The sequence below is a fragment of the Eretmochelys imbricata genome, chromosome 2 (genome assembly GCF_965152235.1).
Source record: "Eretmochelys imbricata isolate rEreImb1 chromosome 2, rEreImb1.hap1, whole genome shotgun sequence".
Classification (NCBI taxonomy): domain Eukaryota; kingdom Metazoa; phylum Chordata; order Testudines; family Cheloniidae; genus Eretmochelys; species Eretmochelys imbricata.
Window position 1 is genome coordinate 235,828,525 of NC_135573.1, and position 18,065 is coordinate 235,846,589.

The following is an 18,065-nucleotide window of genomic DNA, read 5'->3' on the forward strand; positions in this document are numbered from 1 at the left end:
AGTGCTCTACAAGCCTGCACTAACACGAGAGGGAGTTTTGTTTCATCAGCCTCGATAACCGCTGAAGCATTGCTCAGATGGCAGGTGGAGCTTCCTGTTCTCACATCTCATTTGTAGCATGTATGGTGATCGGAACGTTGTGGCCAACGTTTGAGGTATCTGCAAACACCCAAAGTGCAGAGTCTGTGGTTTTTTAAGGGTCCTTTGTGCCAAAGTAATCTCATGCAATATGTTGTTTTCATCTCTGTCTTGCTACAGTAATCTTCATATGGTTGAACGCACAGTGTATAGTTTTGCCAATACATCAGGGTGTTCAAAAGACCAAGGCTGCTGCTGTTCCCTGTGCAAGGGGCCTATTGCTATACAGGACATTTTGTATTCTATTTTGGACAAAAATTTGCCAATTTAAAAAACTGTTAATAATTTTGTTTGAACATTGGAAAGACTATAAAACAAAATTAGAGAGAAGGCAGCATGGAATTACTCTGGATTTTCACTGATGTAATGGAACATGCTTTAGCTGGCTGTCCTTGTGTATAGCAGGTTGGGGATCAAGTGCCAAATGGTGCCCTTAAGTCTTGTGCCATTTGGAAAATAGAGACAGAGCCATTAATGCCAGGAGGCATTGGCAGCGGGTTTCCATTTAGCTATTTCCTGACTTCCTGATTATATCATTTGCCAGACAGGTCCACTGTGCGGAGAGGGCCAGGATACAGCGCCCTACATCTATCCACCCTCTCCCCTTCTAGGGTCAGCAGAACTGGAGATTAGAACATTTTTGACCAGACTGACCCAAAAGCTCTCACTGTTTGTGAATTGTTCTTCAGTGCCATTCACGGAAAGACTACACACACCAAGTAGGGAAAATGTGTCCCCCCAGCTAAGCAGCTGGATTATGGATCCCAGCTGGTCCACCAATCTCTCTGCAGGGTGCTTGCACCCACTGACTTGTACCTAGTGGCCCACATGATTGATTGCATCAGCTTATGGCAGTTCCTTGTTAAATTTTTAACAAACATTGAATATAGTGCCCATAATCAGCATGGCACATGGAATTAAGTAGATTTATTTCAATGAATACATAAAAAGCAGAGACCCCAGGCCAAGTTCTACCCTGACTTGCATCATGTGTAGCCGTAGTGAAGTCAATGGCACAGCAGAGTTTGGTCTTGCTTCTCTGTTTGTTAAAGCTGTGTGATCTGTAAATCTTCTAATCAAGTCATTTACTGTTAATACTTGGAACTTTGCACATCATATTCACAGCACCTATTTCAGAGGTGGGCAAACTACGGCCCCCGGGACCGTCCTGCCCAGCCCCTGAGCTCCCGGCCGGGGAGGCGTAGCTACAGGGAGCTCCTCTGTAGCTACGCCGCTTGCGCCCGCCCACCTCCCAGGCTTTCCAATAAGCCTGTCCTGCCGCCGGCATGGTAAGGGGGTGGGGGCGCTGGATAAGGGGGCAGGAGGTCCCGTGGGGCAGTCAGGGGACAGGGGGTGGTTGGATGGGGTGGAGGTTTGGGGCAGGGTGGTCAGGAGATAGGGAGTGGGGGAGTTGGATAGGGGGTGGGGTCCCTGGGGGTCAGGGTCCTGGGCAGGGACAGGGAGCAGGGGGGTTTGGATAGGAAGGTGGGGGTCCTGGGGGGGCAGTTAGGGACGGAGTCCCAGGAGGAGGCGGTCAGGGGACAAGGGGGGGGTTGGATGGGTCAGGGGTCCTGGGGGGCCTGTCAGGAGGTGGGGGTGTTGATAGGGGTTGGGGCAGTCAGGGGACAGGGAGCGGGGGGTGGATAGGGGTTGGGGTCCCAGGGGGGCAGTTAGGAGACAAGGAGCAGGAGGGGTTGGATGGGTCTAGGGTTCTGAGGGGGGCAGTCGGGGGGCAGACTGTTTGGGGGGCACAGCTTTCCCTACCCGGTCCTCCATACCGTTTCACAACTCCGATGTGGCCCTCGGGCCGAAAAGTTTGCCCACCCCTGACCTATTTACTAAATGGACAAATGCAGCAATTTTATTTGCACATGCCAGGACGAAAAACATCTGTGCTCAGACATGTATTACAGGATATTCAGTGCTCATTAAAACCCTGATCCAAGAAGCACTTGAGCACAAGTAGTCTCACTGACTGGTCCTGTGGTTAAAGTGACACACATTTAACTGCTCTGGTGGACTAGGTCTTAATAAATATAAATTATATTTATTTATATAATAAATATTTATATAATAAAGATAAATTATGGCCAGCTAGTTACATGGTTTCAGTTAGCAAAGAAATCACAGTTCAGTGCTTTCCGATGCAGAAATAACTGTCATAGGGCAGGGGTTCTCAACCTTTTTCTTTCTGAGGCCCCCCACCAACATGCTATAAAAAGTCCACAGCCCACCTGTGCCACAACGACTGTTTTTCTGCATATAAAAGCCAGGGCTGGCACAAAGGGGTAGCAAGCAGGGCAATTGCCTGGGGCCCCACGCCACAGGGGTCCCTGTGACGCTAAGTTGCTCAGGCTTCAGCTTCAGCCCCAGGTGGCAGGGCTCAAGCCCTGGGCTTCAGCACCACATAGCAGGACTTCAGCTTTCTGCTCTGGGCCCCAGCTAGACTAATATTGGCCCTGCTTGGCGGACCCCCTGAAACCTGCTTGCGGCCCCGGACCCCTGAATGCATCCGATGAGGTGAGCAGTAGCTCACGAAAGCTTATGCTCAAATAAATGTGTCAGTCTCTAAGGTGCCACAAGTACTCCTTTTCTTTTTGCGAATACAGACTAACATGGCTGCTACTCTGAAACCTGTCACTGTCATAGAGTATCATGTAGACTTTCTAGAAGATTTAGAGCCTGCGAATCCACAACTACACTTAACTTCAATGGGAGCACCTCTGAGAATCACATCCTTATTTTCCAGCCAGTTTTCTGTGCCTTACATTGTTAGAGAATCTGCTGTAGCAATAGCAGGGACTGATGTTTCTCGTGATGTAAGCACAGGATATGGAAATTGTAGATCATATCTTATTTCTTCAACTGAAAATGTAATCCATAAAGATGCTATAACTCTGAAAGGCCTTTCTTCCATCTTCATTGGGTCTCAGCATAGTAAATTACACTAAGAAAACTAGACTATTTATTGAGGTTCAGAAATTTATGCATCAGATATCAAGGAGGTATGTCTACTTCTTTCACGTGTTGCAGTTTCCAAAGGCCCCAGACTAAACTGGAGAGTTCGTTTAATCCATCCGAGACTATAAAGTTTGTTTTTTCTAGTAACCACAAGCTCTGTTTTGTCATCATTCGGTTTAGCAACACTGATATTTCTACACAGTCCCTTACACAACACTGATAGCATGCAAAACTCTTCCAGGGTTTTAATTTAGTCAGCTAGCAAACATTTACTACTCTGCAGTGTATTCGGTTTCACAAGCCTCCCATAACTCCCTCCTAGAGAAAATACAAAGATTCAGAGCTGTGAACTAAGTTAATAATGAAAAGTAAGGCTGTCAGGCAATTAAAAAAATGTATTATGATTAATCACGGTGTTCAACAACAATAGAATACCAATTATTTTAAATATTTGTGGATATTTACTACATTTTCAAATATATTAATTTCAATTACAACACAGAATACAAAGTCTACAGTGCTCACTTTATATTTATTTTTAATTACAAATATTTGCACTGTAAAAAACAAAAAAAAATGTATTTTTCAGTTCACCTCATACAAGAACTGTAGTGCAATTTCTTTATTACGAAAATGGAACTTACTAATGTAGAATTATGTACAAAAAACTGTGCATTCAAAAATAAAAATGTAAAACTTTCGAGCCTACAAGTCCACTCAGTCCTACTTCTTGGTCAGCCAGTTTACTCAGACAATCAAGGTTGGTTACAATTAGAAGGAAATAATGCTGCCTGGTTTTTGTTTACAATGTCACCTGAAAGTGAGAACAGGCGTTCGCATGACACTGTTGTAGCTGGTGTTGGAAGATATTTACATGCCAGATGCATTAAAGATTCATATGTCCCTTCATGCTTCAGTGATCATTCCAGAGGACATACTTCCATGGTGATGATGGGTTCTGCTTGATAATAATCCAAAGCAGTGCGGACTGACACATGTTCATTTTCATCATCTGAGTCAGATGCCACAAGCAGAAGATTGATTTTCTTTTTTGGTCATTTGGGTTCTGTAGTTTCCGCATCAAAGTGTTGCTTTTCTAAAAGCATTCTCCACACCTCGTCCCTCTCAGATTTTGGATGGCACTTCAGATTCTTAAACCTTGTTTCGAGTGTTGTAGCTATTATTAGAAATCTCACATTGGTACCTTCTTTGCATTTTGTCAAATCTACTATGAAAGTGTTCTTAAAATGAACATGTGCTAGGTCATTATCTGAGACTGCTATAACATGAAATATATGCAGAATGCGGGTAAAACAGAGCAGGAGACATACAATTTTCCCCCCAAGGAGTGCAGTCACAAATTTAATTGACGCATTATTTTTTTAACGAGCCTCATCAGCATGGAAGCATGTCCTCTGGAATGGTGGCCGAAGCATGGAAGGGGCATACGAATGTTTAGCATATCTGGCATGTAAATACCTTGCAACGCCTGCTACAAAAGTGCTATGCGAGTGCCTGTTCTCACTTCCAGGTGACACTGTAAATAAGAAGCAGGCAGCATTATCTCCCATCAACGTAAACAAACTTGTTTGTCTTAGCAATTGGCAGAATAAGAAGTAGGGCTGAGTGGACTTGTAGGCACTAAAGTTTTACATTGTTTTGTTTTTGAGTGCAGTTATGTAACCAAAAAAAATCTGCATTTGTAAATTACACTTTCACGATAAAGAGACTGCACTTCAGTACTTGTATGAGGTGAACTGAAAAATACAATTTCTTTTATCATTTTTACAGTGCAAATATTTGTAATAAAAAAGTAATATAAAGTGAGCACTGTGCACTTTGCATTCTGTGTTGTAATTAGAAAAGGAGTACTTGTGGCACCTTAGAGACTAACAAGTTTATCTGAGCATAAGCTTTCGTGAGCTACAGCTCACTTCATCGGATGCATGTATTTTCCACTGCATGCATCCAGTGAAGTGAGCTGTGGCTCACGAAAACTTATGCTCAAATAAATTGGTTAGTCTTTAAGGTGCCACAAGTACTCCTTTTCTTTTTGCAAATACAGACTAACATGGCTGCTACTCTGAAACCTGTGTTGTAATTGAAATCAATATTGAAAATGTAGAAAAACATAAAAAAAATTTAATAAATGTCAATTGGTATTGTATGGGTATAAGTGTGATTAATTTTAATTGCGATTAATTTTTTTTTAGTTAATTGAGTGAGTTAACTGTGATTAATTGACAGCTAATGACAACTAATGAAAAGGGATGACCCCATCCATAATATCCTAAGACCTCAAATCTGACAGCCTTATCCATATAGAATGATTATACTTCTGTCTCTAAACGTAAGCAGGCTCCATTTTAAAAAAATCCAGGAAAAAATGTATTGTTGTACAGTTAAATTCTCAAACGAAACACTACTAAAAGCGTTAGCAAAATTTTACACTGTAATTAAGAATTCAACCGATGAAAGGTCAGAAAATACCATCCTTAACTCTACCCACATGCCACATGCCCTGGCTTAACCTGAAGCCCAAAGACCTTCTTCCCTAGTTCTATGCCATCCTAACTCGGCCCCTTTCCACCAGTGAAATCCAGAGACTCTCATGCTTCCATTACCTTTTGAGACACTGATAATTCCACTCTGATAATCTTTGCAATACTGTTTCCTTTAGGATTGCCAGTTGCACTTAAGGGTAAAATTTGTATGGTCATTGATTTGACTAAATGGTTTCACTTGTTTGTTTTTCACAGCAAGTCAGTCAGAACTGAATAAAAAAGTGGAAAACAAGCAAAAGGCAACGTTTTAACTCAGCATGGTCCTTTTTGATGAAGTAAAATCCATGAGAGTTCAATTACTGTCTTGAGAATTCTAGCTCTTAGTACCCTGCTGGAAAACGAACAGATATTTTGTTAATTCTTATTGTTCATTGCTTGAGTTCTGGTTAATTCTGCACATTCAATACACCTGTGTTTTCCTTCCTCTTTTTGAGACATAACAGGCACTGTTCAAGCAAATGGACAGATTCTCCAGAGCATACCTCCTGCCAGCTTGGAGGCCCAGAAACACACTGAGATGACAAAGGTACAAACCAGAGGTTTCTGTTGGGGCACTATAGCTAAATTTCACCTCACCCACTCTCTGTCCCTTCAAAGCACTAGAGCATTAAGGGGTAGTGTGTTGGTTTTGCCATCTGGGGAGGTGGATGGCTGACTCCTCCTGTTTCAGTTAACTCTTTCAGAGCCAGGATGGGGTACACAGCCCATTACAAATACTAAACTCTTAAGACAGCACTTTAAATCAGCTGATCTCAAGGTGCTTTATGAAGGAGGTCAGTATCACTATCCCCGTTTTAAAAAAACAGTCTTTAACTGACCACAGGGGTTGTTAGGCACTCCTACTAAAAGCACCGAATGTGCTGTGCTCAGAGTTTCTACCAGCCTGGGACCGGAGGCCCAAACTCAAGTTTTGAACTTCACGCCATGGTAGCTCATTGCTCTACAACAGAGCACAGAGCTGACTACAATCTATCTTTCAATTAATATATTTCATTTGTGTTTATTTCTGCCCACCATCTCTGTACAGCTGGGACTAAGAACGTGTACTGGGCTTGTGTGTTCATCCTAGGAAACGATTCCACAGATTTACAAGAATAGATGTAAAAGCACTTTCTGCTTAGGTAGAGCACTTGTGAATGTTAACAGCTAGTAGCTGTCACCTAAAAATATGGAGAGAGTATGTTCAGATTTTGCCCAGGGGGCTTTACTGATCCTTAGCATGTGACCTAGTAATCACCTTTTGAATGAAAGTTCACCTAATATTCTGCCAAAGCAAACACAGGCCTAATGAACTGCTAACCTTTATTTTACTTTTCTTAACATGGCTGATGGATGCTTTGCCTTTTTCCCTTAAAAAAAAGTGATCAAAGCTGTTGTATGACTGTTACATTTGTGGCTGAGTGTGACTAGAGCTTAATGGGTAGTGGGGTTTTTTTGCCACATTTTTGTTATGAGAGCAAGTGGAGGAAAGGTATATGTTACTGGCACAAATGCAGAAGAATGTACAGGGGCAGACTGTCCCTAGCCCTAGTTTTGATGCAGGAGGGGCAAAATTAGTCTTCCCCCTTTTGCACCCCATATAGACCATGGACTGCTACCAACTGTGTGCTTCCAAGGGCACATACTGCCCTTCACATCAGCTTGCAAAGCTAGCCAACCACACCAAGGGCAGCACAATGCAGCGTTCCAAGCATCCACCTGTTGAGGGCTGTCGTGGCTAAATGTCACTATCCATTGGCGACATGTAGCTTCCTTGTTGTTTTAACATTAGCCAAAAATATAGTAGCAATGACTCAAGGAGGTAATATAAAATATTATGTAAAGGAAGAAAGCAAAAAAAAAAATCCACACTTGCTTTTTATGCCATAAAAATCATGGCAAATTTGAATGAATGAGTCTGCCATGAGCTTTAACACAACTAATTTAATTAATTTGTAGCTACTAGGATTGACTTTGTGCTTAATTTTCACTCAAACTTCAGCTGGACTTTTCTTTTAGTGTAATGACCTTCTGCCACAGAGAATTGAATTGCAAGCTTCTCCTAGCATTACAGAACATCTGTAGCACACTGAAAGTTGTATTATATGGGAAAGCCCACCCTGCAGACAAATATAAAATTTTGCTGGACCACAGATGACTTCCATTGTGAAAATTTAGTCTCTTGTTCACTTTAACTTCTGGGGATAAACACACACTATTGAGATTTAAAAAAAAATCTTATGTTTTCAGGGAAGGGCAGCTGGTTGGAACACCATGGAAGCTCCTTTACAGGCTTCACTAGTTGAAACCACTGTGACATTGTATCACCATTCTTTGTGCTAGGCAGTGCTCAAAGGGGCTCTGTTAATGTTCTAAACAGGTATTTTGCAGTGAGAATGCAGCTTTCAAAGCTTCATGGGCCGCTGTGGGAAAGAAAACCAAAATACCCTCTGTGCTGAGCGTTTGGCCCAAAGGACTCCAACCCACTCTATAGTTTCCACACCACATTTCTCTCCTACCAGCACGACACACCCAAGGCTCCTCCTGCATCACTATGAAATAAATCATCCTTGTTTTGTTAACCTCTGTCAATCTCCACTGGAATACTAGCACCTGAAGGGAGATAATGCACTTCAGGTACCAAGCACATCTGTGCACAAGCATCAAAGTGCATAATGAGGACCCCACAAATGAAGCCATAGTATAAGGCTTCATTTGAAGGTCAGCCACTACCTGCCCACTATGATTTCTAGGATGGGGAGTCCTGGTTAGATCATTTGAGTTCTGTGTTCTGTTGCAACAAGGAGTTGATTCTGTGACAGTGAGAAATAGTGAAATCAGCTTATGCCTTTCCATACCAATTCAAATGATGTCACTTTGCAACATTAGTTCATAAATGGTCTTACTATAATACCAATCACCACAACTCTGTTGTTTTATTTATTAAAGGATAAGAAACCAAATGATGTCAATGCCTGCTGTTCAGTGCAGCCAACCAGCCAGCCGCAGACATACCAGAATAAACGGGCCTCAATAAAGCCACCACCGCCTCAAAGGCGATCTTCAGCTGTGAGCTCTACACCTCTTCTACCTGTCCAACCCAAACGCGGAAGTGGAGTTTTCACATCAGATCCACTCACTTTTCCAGCACCACCACCACCTGAAATGACAGAGGATTTGCCACCACCGCCACCTGAATTCTGTGAAGATCCTCCAGATTTTGTGCCCCCTCCACCACCCACCTGTAGCAGCAGCAGTGAAGACCTGCTACCACCCCCTCCACCTCCACCTCCACCGGCCTCTGTCTCCAGTAAGCCACTACCTGTGACAAAGAAAGCTGTGCCACTTCCTCCAAAAAGACAAGTGAACACTGAATGGACAGAAGAACCAAAGTCAACGGGGCTGCCTCCAGCTGGAGGCGGAAGTGGACAGCCAGATCTCATGTCTGATCTGATGAAAGCCCTACAGAAGAAAAGGGGCAACACCTCTTGAAATCTATGGGACAGACTGACTTTAAACCACAGCTCTCATTGTGGGGGTTTCCTGGAAGGGTTGTGCTGGAACAGGAGCCCTTGGAGGAATTCTGCCTGACCCTGAATTCCTCCTGGGAGGTCCAGAGAAGTGCATGCTGGTGGTGATAGCTCTACCACAACTTGAGATGGGGTACCGTGCACTCCCTCTTCACTGAGCCCGCACCCCTAGCTGAGGTGAGAGGTTGGGCCCAAACCCCTGTCCCTCACTCCACTATGAATGGCTAGGGTTGGTGGCAGCAGTACTAGCCTAGATTAGTGCCTTCACTTGGTGAGTGAACGTACAGCCTCTGTGGTGGGATTAGAGCTGGTTGAAAAGGGCCAATTTTTCATGGGAAATTTTTTCATTTTTTTTCTATATGGACCATTTTTTGTTTTCAATTTCTGGGTTTTAATCAAAAATATAGAACATTTCAACAAAATAATTTTTTTCACCTAAAGTTTTCAGTTTGGTCAAAAACATTTTTCAATTTTATAATTTGGACAAAAGTTTTTTTAATTAAAAATTTTCAACCAGCTCTGTCTAGGATGCAGTGTGGATAAGGCTTTTGGCAGCCGCTCATTCGCACCCTTGCACACCCATGCCTTGCCATCAACAGTCTGCCACTTTGACATTTACTGAAATGGTTTAAATTCAAATGTCCCCATATAAAACTAAAATTACTTTGGTCAGCTATGACAGCGGTTGTTTATAAACTTCATTTATCTGTTTAATTTTTAGACTAAATCATTTTAAGATAACTATTTGTCATTTTTTCCTTTGGTTAACAATTTTTGTCTTAAACTATATCTAAAAATATTCCTCTCATAAAGACTTTCAAATTATCTTGTACTTGTATATGAATTTGTCTCCTTCTACACACGTGTCCTCATTTGTGCTTCTCGTAATTCTCTCTTGGTCACTTAAGGTGCATTCATTATTAGTCCCCAAATAAAAATCTCTTTTATTTTATGTCTGTACAAACAGTGTCAAAGTTAACGAACATGGATCTTTACTGGCATCTGGTATCTCATTCAACTTAAAATATTTTAAGACATCGTCTTTGGTATCTCATGGGCTCTTCCTGTTTTCTTCTTCCCCCTCTTATGAAAGACTGTATAATATGCTTTTGCATTTTCAGTATTTGAAAAACAGGAAAATAAATTGGAGTCAATTCATTCTTAGTATAGAATCAATAACTGGAATTACACTAGGAAAGGGTTCCGTGCATCAAAGATCTGAACTAATGAGGGCTACAAGGACATCAATATATAACAACTGATCTCCTCCTGCCCATATAGAAAGGGGTATTCGGCTACCTCCACCTCACTGTGCCAGACTCCCTGCGATCACACGGAGTGCTCTCCAGGTTTTGTGCTTGGGTGATTGGCCAAGGAGAAGTCCACCAACCCGACAAGGAGTCTGCAGGATATTCTGCTGTATTAACTTTACAGCAGAAACACCTTCTGAAGGGGGATTCCCCAGCCTGTGTCTGCCTCTGAAGTACCTGACAGTAGAGTGTCATTTTATGGAGAGTAATTAGGGAGGGATGGATGGAGAATTAGCTATGTGTACTCTTCTGGCATAAAAACCTCTCTCAAAACACACCACGCCTGTCTGATATCTGATTTTTATACCAAATGTTTTTTATTCTTTTAAAAACTATTCAACTGTTATCAAAATAAAGCATAATACAGCATATCACTGAAGTTGTTAATATTTCATAGTAAGTTGGTGCTTCTCTGAACACATGAAGACGACAGACTATTACACAGCTTTTCTGGTGTCCACTGTTCTCAGAGCAATGCTCAGACTACTGCCCCATATCCTCAACTCCTCACTCAATGTATTATAGCACAAGGAATTTTTAAATGCAACACACTTTACATTTGTAATTGTGATTGCAAAAATTCAACAACTTATGTTCTAAAAGTGAAAGGTGAACTTTCTTCAAAATACAACGGCAAACTTAAAGGAAAACTCCAGGAATTAGTTATAATGCCTTGGGCGTTTAGCCATTTGTTTACTATGTTTATATCTTTACTGAATTTAAGATCTCTATTTCATGACCAGAGTTGCTGTTTTAATGATGTACTAATGAGGTACCAGATTGCTGATGTAAAGTAAGAATGAAAGCATCTGATCTTCCAAGAATAAGCACTAGAAATCAGAATATTGTAAATGAAAACATTTTTAAAAGATTTTTTTTTTAAATTTCTAACCCTTCTTTATATAACTAATCTGCATTTCTAATACATCTGTCACCATTTTATCTAGGTGCCATATACATTATTAAGGATACTTTGGTCTGAAAAGAAAAATAACATTCCTCCCTATTATAATCCACCAACTCAAATGGTATCAGGTCTTGGCCGTAGTCTTCCAAGAGTAATGTTGCTGGGATGTTTTGCTACTCCATCAGTGAAAGAAAGCCTGCTTAGAAAAATCAATCTTCCATTGTGCCTTAGAAGCAGAAAGTGATAAGGGAGGATTCCACAGGGTATCCCGTTAAAAACACCCAACTTGTGCCTCCATGTCACCCTGACAACTATCAATCACAGTATTTCTACCTCACCACTCACCCCTAAATCACATCTACGATGGTGGAAAGTGGAGAAAGAGAGAACTTCTGAAATAACAGGCAGGGGCCAAGCTAAGAGCTTTAAAGAGTACAGCACCTTGCACAATGTTGGTGCTTAAACTGCAATAATTTATGGCCATGAAACACATCTGGAATCAGATCGGGAGCTCAGGGTGTAGAGCACTGTGTAATGCTCTCTCCTTGGTATACCTTACCTACAAAGCACCCCTGATGCGGAGTGTCAAGACACTTGTAGATTTCATGTGGCTTTCAGGTACTCCAGCACTGCAGTGATGCAAGATATATAGCTCATGTGGCAGAGACATAACCCAGAAATTAATGTATTAGTCATCACAAACAGCCTCATATCTTGTCATAGCTAGGTAAAAATTGAAGAAAGTATTTTTGATCACTGCTGCTATGTGGGTATTCATAAGAAGCAATGAGAGTAACAGGGCCTGAAGACAGTGCAACAGCTTAACAAAAGAAATTCTGATTATAGAATGAGATTGTAACTCTTGCCAATACCTCAAAATGCTTCCTCTTCTTACGAGCATGACCTCTGCCTTACTAGGGTTGAGCTTTAGCCAGGAACAGTTCATGCAGATTCCAGTTTCTCTCAAACATTGGGACAGGTTGAAAACAGCAGTGTCTGTGTTTGGTGAGAGATAAAGAGTGCAGTATCCCCAACAGAAGGAAGGCATTGCAACTCATAGCTTCTCACAATCTTGCTGAGTGCTCTAATGTAAAGTGGTTGCCATTAAAAAGTCAACATTAGCCAATAGCCATCACAAAGTTGTACCTAAGATTGCCAGTCTGGAGTATATGTGGAATGAAAGAGGTGATAAGGTTGGGTCTGCTGGAACCAATGAGTGAACTACGGAAGAGACGTAGCTGCCCATGACACCCTCTGGGATTGATCCAAGAAGAAGAAGCGAAGCCAGCTTTGAGGGTTCTGTTCATTCCTGCAAGATAGGCCAGCGGCACCTCATGATTAACAATCAAAAACTGATACTAAATGTAAGTATTAGGATAGATGCTTGGCTTCTTTCAGGATCAACTGTTGTTTTATCAGTGAAAGTCAGGGTTTGTTGGAGCAACTGGCCACCATCTTGATGGAAAAACTGATTATTTTGCTCCTGCTTTCACCATCAAATTGTGAAGGTGAACAGTCCATGTATGAGTATTACCAAAAGATATATTTACGACGTACATCATGTTTGGTGATCACTCCTGTGTACTTATGCATAGGGCCTGAGCCAAAGCCCATTGACATCAATGGGTTTTGGATCAGGCCCATAGGGAAACAATTCCTTAGGTATTACATGAGAGTTTTCCTTTAACCATAAACCATGTACGATGTAGAATTCATCTTTGCTCTTACTAACAAGAGTTTGTACAGTGCTTTGAAGATGAAAGCAGTGCACTGTATGTTTACTATAATACCACGTGGTAGAGATGTTTTGAGGACAGCATTGTCTGGCCTACACAGAAGAGACAGTGATTAGATATTTTGGCCCAAACCAAACCAGAATTTTCCCTTTCAACTAATTCAAAGAGCAAGGCTCAAAGCTACATAGTTGTCCTATTTATCCTCGACACAAAAAAGTTTATCCTTAACCATTCTGGTTGGGCTGGCAGAACTGGGTTTTTCAAATTCCACTGCACTATGGCTTTTGTTGCCATAATTATTTGGAGCATATGTCCTTGTCAATGATTCAACAAGAGAAGGTTCCCTTTGAGGACCCACTGCTGAAGCGTCCTCAAAGAGAACACCCTCGGTAGCCTCCTCCCATTTATATTGAAGGAGCTCCACCTTGAACACCTCTACTAATCCCAACAGTGCAATAATGCAATTATAAATATACCTAAGCAACTTTATACTCCCTTGAAATGAAGCTCCCCTAAGTGAGCAGTTTGTCACGTTCTGTGTTAGCTGCTGCTTCTGAATGGAGCTCAGGTGTCATACCATGCAGAGTACATTACAGAATGTAGTGACGAATGCGTGAATAATTGTAGCAAGATTTGTATCCAAAACATACACAGTAGTCTTACAAAACACATGGAAAAAAGGGCTCTTATAGACAACGCTTTCTGTACCTCCAGCAGCACACTGGCATAAGACTTACAGTTGGAAATCCACATCGCAAATGGCAGCAGCGCTCCATCAGTCAGAGATGCCAACAAAATTCTCATCAATTCTTCCAGGGTGCTACTTTTGTCAGCCTGGAGGCCTGTGAGTTTCGTTCCACCCGCCCCCAACCAACATTTTCTGCCTTTTTCCATATCAACCTTTGAGTGGAATGATCTTCCCACCCTAGTTTCCAAAGCCACCAATCTCCTGTCATTCAAATCCCCCCTAAAAATTACTTCCCTGATGCACACAAATCAGTTCATACTACTATTAAAGAAAAGAAAATTAAAACTACCTAGATTTCTGATTTTGCAATGAGTCCTCTCTTCTGCATGTTTCTATTTTAGACTAAGCTCATTAAGGCAGGAACTGTCTTCATTTTTGGTGTTTTGTACAGTGCTTAGAACACTGTGGGCAACTTTCTGGTTCACCAGAGATCTCGCTTTCTATTCCATGTCCTCTTGCTGATGTTCTTTTTCTTGCATTCAAACAAACAGAAATATTATAGCTACTGTTTGCAAATGCTCAGATCACACCCAAGACTTAAAGGACTTTAAGAGGTGAATATAGCTGAACCACTCAATAATAGTGATCCTAATGTAATTACATTTAATATCGATGTAGGGAGGGAAATACCAAAGAAACCCACCACAGCAGCAATGAATTTTAAAAAGGGGAACTACACAAAAATGAGGAAGCTAGTTAAATGGAAATTAAAAGGAACAGTGACAAGAGTGAAATACCTGCAAGTTGCATGGAAATTATTTAAAAACACCATAATAGAGACTAAAATTAGATGTATACTCCAAATAAAAAACAGTAAGCAGAATTAAAAAATGCTACCATGGCTAAACAACAGAGTAAAAGAGGCAGTCAGAGGCAAAAAGGCATCCTTTAAAAATCAAAAGTGAAATCCTAACGAGGAAAATAGAAAGGAGCATAAACTCAGGCAAGTGAAGCATAAAAGTATAATGAGGCAGGCCAGAAAAGATTTTGAAGAGCAATTAGCAAAAGACACAAAAACTAACAGCAAAAAACTTTTTAAGTACAGCAGGAGCAGGAAGCCTGCCAAAAAATCAGTAGGGCCACTAGACGATCAAGATACTAAAGGAGCACTTAAGGAAAAGAAGGCTGTTTCAGAGAAGCTAAATGAATTCTTTGCATCAGTCTTCACTACAGAGGATGTGAGGGCAATTCCCACACATGACCCATTCTTTTTAGGTGACAAATCTGAGGAACTGTCCCAGATTGAGGTGTCAGTAGAGGAGGTTTTGGAACAAATTGATAAATTAAATAGTAATAAGTCACCAGGACCAGATGGTATTCACCCAAAGGTTCTAAAGGAACCAAATATGAAATTGCAGAACTATTAACTGTGGTAAGCAACCTATTGCTTAAATCAGCTTCAGTACCAGATGACTGGAGGAAAACTAAAGTAACATTGACGTTTAAAAAAGGCTCCAGAAGTGATCCTGGCAATTACAGGCCAGTAAGCCTAATGTAAGTACCAAGCAAATTGGCTGAAACTACAGTAAAGAAAAGAATTATCAAACACATTGATGAACATGATATTTTGGGGAAAAAACAATTTGGCTTTTGTAAAGGGAAACCATTCTTCACCAATCTATTACAATTCTTTGAGGGTGTCAAGAAACATATGGACAAGAGTGATCTGGTTGATATGGTGTACTTGGAGCTTCAGAAAGAAAGGTCCTACACCAAAGGCTCTTCAGCAATGTAAGCAGTTATGGGATAAGAGGGAAAGTCGTCTCATGGATCAGTAACTGGTTAAAAGATGGGAAACAAATGATCAATTTTCAAAATGGAGAGAGGTAAATACCAGGATCCCCCAAGAATCTGTACTGGGATCTGTGCTGTCCAACATATTCAGAAATGATCTGGAAAAGGTAATAAACAGTTGATACAAGAGGTTTTGCTTTTAGCTGTTCTGATCCTGTATAAAAGCCTGCAGCACTCAGGACAGAGACGTGCAGAAAAACAGCTAGAAAGGGGTTTAAAACATTGTAAAAAAAATCACCTCTCCAAATTAGCATAACAATGATGGTGGTAGTATCATAATGCTTTAGCTTGCATAAAACAGTAGTTTTAGGATTAAGGCTTTAGATAAGTAGTGATTAATGATAGTTTAGAACTAAAAATAAAAAATAGCAGCTGCAATGTTTCTCTATTAGAAAGCATCAAAATGAAGGACACACACTGAATTGACCAATAGTGGATAAGAGACAGGGATGAAGTAAAGTTCAGCAGGTATGACTCAACTCACTCTCCAAAATACCTAAAGGGTGGAGCTAGGAGGATTTATACTAATAGTTAGGAGGAGGCTCAGTTAGTTTCAGTGACAGATGAAGCTGATTGGCTGAGATGATCTCATTAGGCAGGGATTTCTGTACTTGAAAAAGCAACCAATTAGAGAAGGCCAGAGACTGAGACAGAGTTGTAAGATTAAGGCTTTAAATAAGCAGAAATTAATGGTCGTTTAAATTTAGGGCAGCTTTCACCTCAGCAGCAGCAATTGCTTTCCGTTGGCAGCAGACAATGTCAAACATCCGCAGACAGCGTTTCACTTTTGACAGATCAGAAGGACCCTATTGATGACTCAGAGGGATCTAAGAATAGTAGAAGTGTAGTTTTCTGTTCACTATCAAGGAATATATGGGTTTTGCTTGTAAACAAAGCCAGATGCCTGTGGTCTGAGTGAGCTTTTCCCCTATCCATCCGGTAGTCACTTGGCCAGTGCTTATTGGATGTTAAATGTTAGAAGTTAAATGCTAGTGTTAAGTGAACAATTACATTGTTATGTCTTTTATTTGCTGCACTGCTTTAATTCTTCTAATTGTAGATCTGTTGCATTTTGCTCTGTTCTATATATCCTTTCTTGCTTTTCTAAAACACACTGTAACCACTTATTTCTTTAAATAGATAATACTTTTGTTTTTGAAGAACAACTGCTTGTGTGTTTCAGAGTAACAGCCGTGTTAGTCTGTATTCGCAAAAAGAAAAGGAGTACTTGTGGCACCTTAGAGACTAACCAATTTATTTGAGCATGAGCTTTCGTGAGCTACAGCTCACTTCATCAGATGTATACCGTGGAAACTGCAGCAGACTTTATATATACACAGAGAATATGAAACAATACCTCCTCCCACCCCACTGTCCTAGAAGACTGTATCCGTGTCCAGGACCCGCTCTAGGATTTTTGCTGCCCCAAGCAAAAAAATTTTTGGCCCCCGCTTTTTTTTCGTGCTCTGCCCCTTCCCAACCCTGGGCATGCCGCATTTTCCCAACCCACCCATTGCTTCCTGTGGCTCCCCTCCCCCACCCTAGCTCACCTCTGCTCCCCTGAACACGCCACCACTCTGCTTCTCCCCCCTCCCTCTCAGGCAAGGGAAAGGCAGTGCGTTCAGGGGAGCAGGTGGAGTGGAGGTGAGCGGGGAGGGGGCGGGGGGGAAGTGCAGGAAGTAATGGGGCGGGTAGAGGAACCGCTCCCCGCCCCAGCTCACCTCGCCTCCCCCGAGCGCACTGCCGCTCCGCTTCTCCCTCCCAGGCTTGCTGCGCACGAAGGGAGTGGGGAGAAGCGGAGGGGCCGTGGCGCGCTCAGGGGGGCAGGCGGAGGCGGAGCGGAGGCATGTTCCTAGGGGCGGCCTGGCCGGCACCGGAATGCCGCCCCTAGAAATGTGCCGTCCCAAGCACCTGCTTGTTTTGCTGGTGCCTAGAGCCGGCCCTACCCGTGTCCTTTCAAGGGTTAGCAAGACAAGCTTGCTCGGGGGAGCCCTCTGCGGGTCAGAGACAAGCCCCTTGGTAACACTCTGGCCAGGCCCGCTGATGGCAGCAGGGCAGGGGATACTGCCTGGGAGGGCTGCCGGGCTCCTCGGCGTGCATGGGGTGGTACTGGCGGCAGCAAAGGCAGCAGCTGGGCGGGCAGGTGGAAGCCCTGGCTGTGCCAGAAGAGCAGACCCAGCAGCGCAGCCGGCAGCAGCTCGCTGGGCACCAGGCAGTGCAGGTGCAGCACCACCCCAGTGTCAGGCAGACTGCATCCACGCGGGCACAGCTTGTGCATGCACCACTTCCAGCACGTGGCCCAGCTCTGTGCCCACGTGGCGACGCCACGCCGAGCCAGCAGCAGCAGGAGGCCCGGCTCCAGCCCTCCTGGCACGATGTGCAGCAGTAGTGGCTCCCC

At 42.5% G+C, this 18,065-nt stretch overlaps 2 protein-coding genes across 4 annotated transcripts in view; one reads left to right on the forward strand and one right to left on the reverse strand.

Annotated features, from left to right (window-relative positions):
* Positions 1 to 10,853, forward strand: part of APBB1IP (amyloid beta precursor protein binding family B member 1 interacting protein) — a 107,164-nt gene extending 96,311 nt beyond the window's left edge. For all 3 annotated transcript variants that reach the window (XM_077808230.1, XM_077808229.1, XM_077808231.1), the window contains exons 13-14: positions 6,098 to 6,189; positions 8,592 to 10,853. In XM_077808230.1, coding sequence (XP_077664356.1) covers positions 6,098 to 6,189; positions 8,592 to 9,134 — 635 coding nt within the window. In that variant the 3' untranslated portion in view covers positions 9,135 to 10,853. The remainder of the gene's footprint in view (positions 1 to 6,097; positions 6,190 to 8,591) is intronic.
* LOC144259914 (protein nucleotidyltransferase YdiU-like) overlaps positions 5,198 to 18,065 on the reverse strand; it is a 62,969-nt gene continuing 50,101 nt past the window's right edge. Inside the window, exon 20 of the transcript XR_013344929.1 lies at positions 5,198 to 5,994. The gene's annotated coding sequence lies outside the window, so the exon portion shown is untranslated. The remainder of the gene's footprint in view (positions 5,995 to 18,065) is intronic.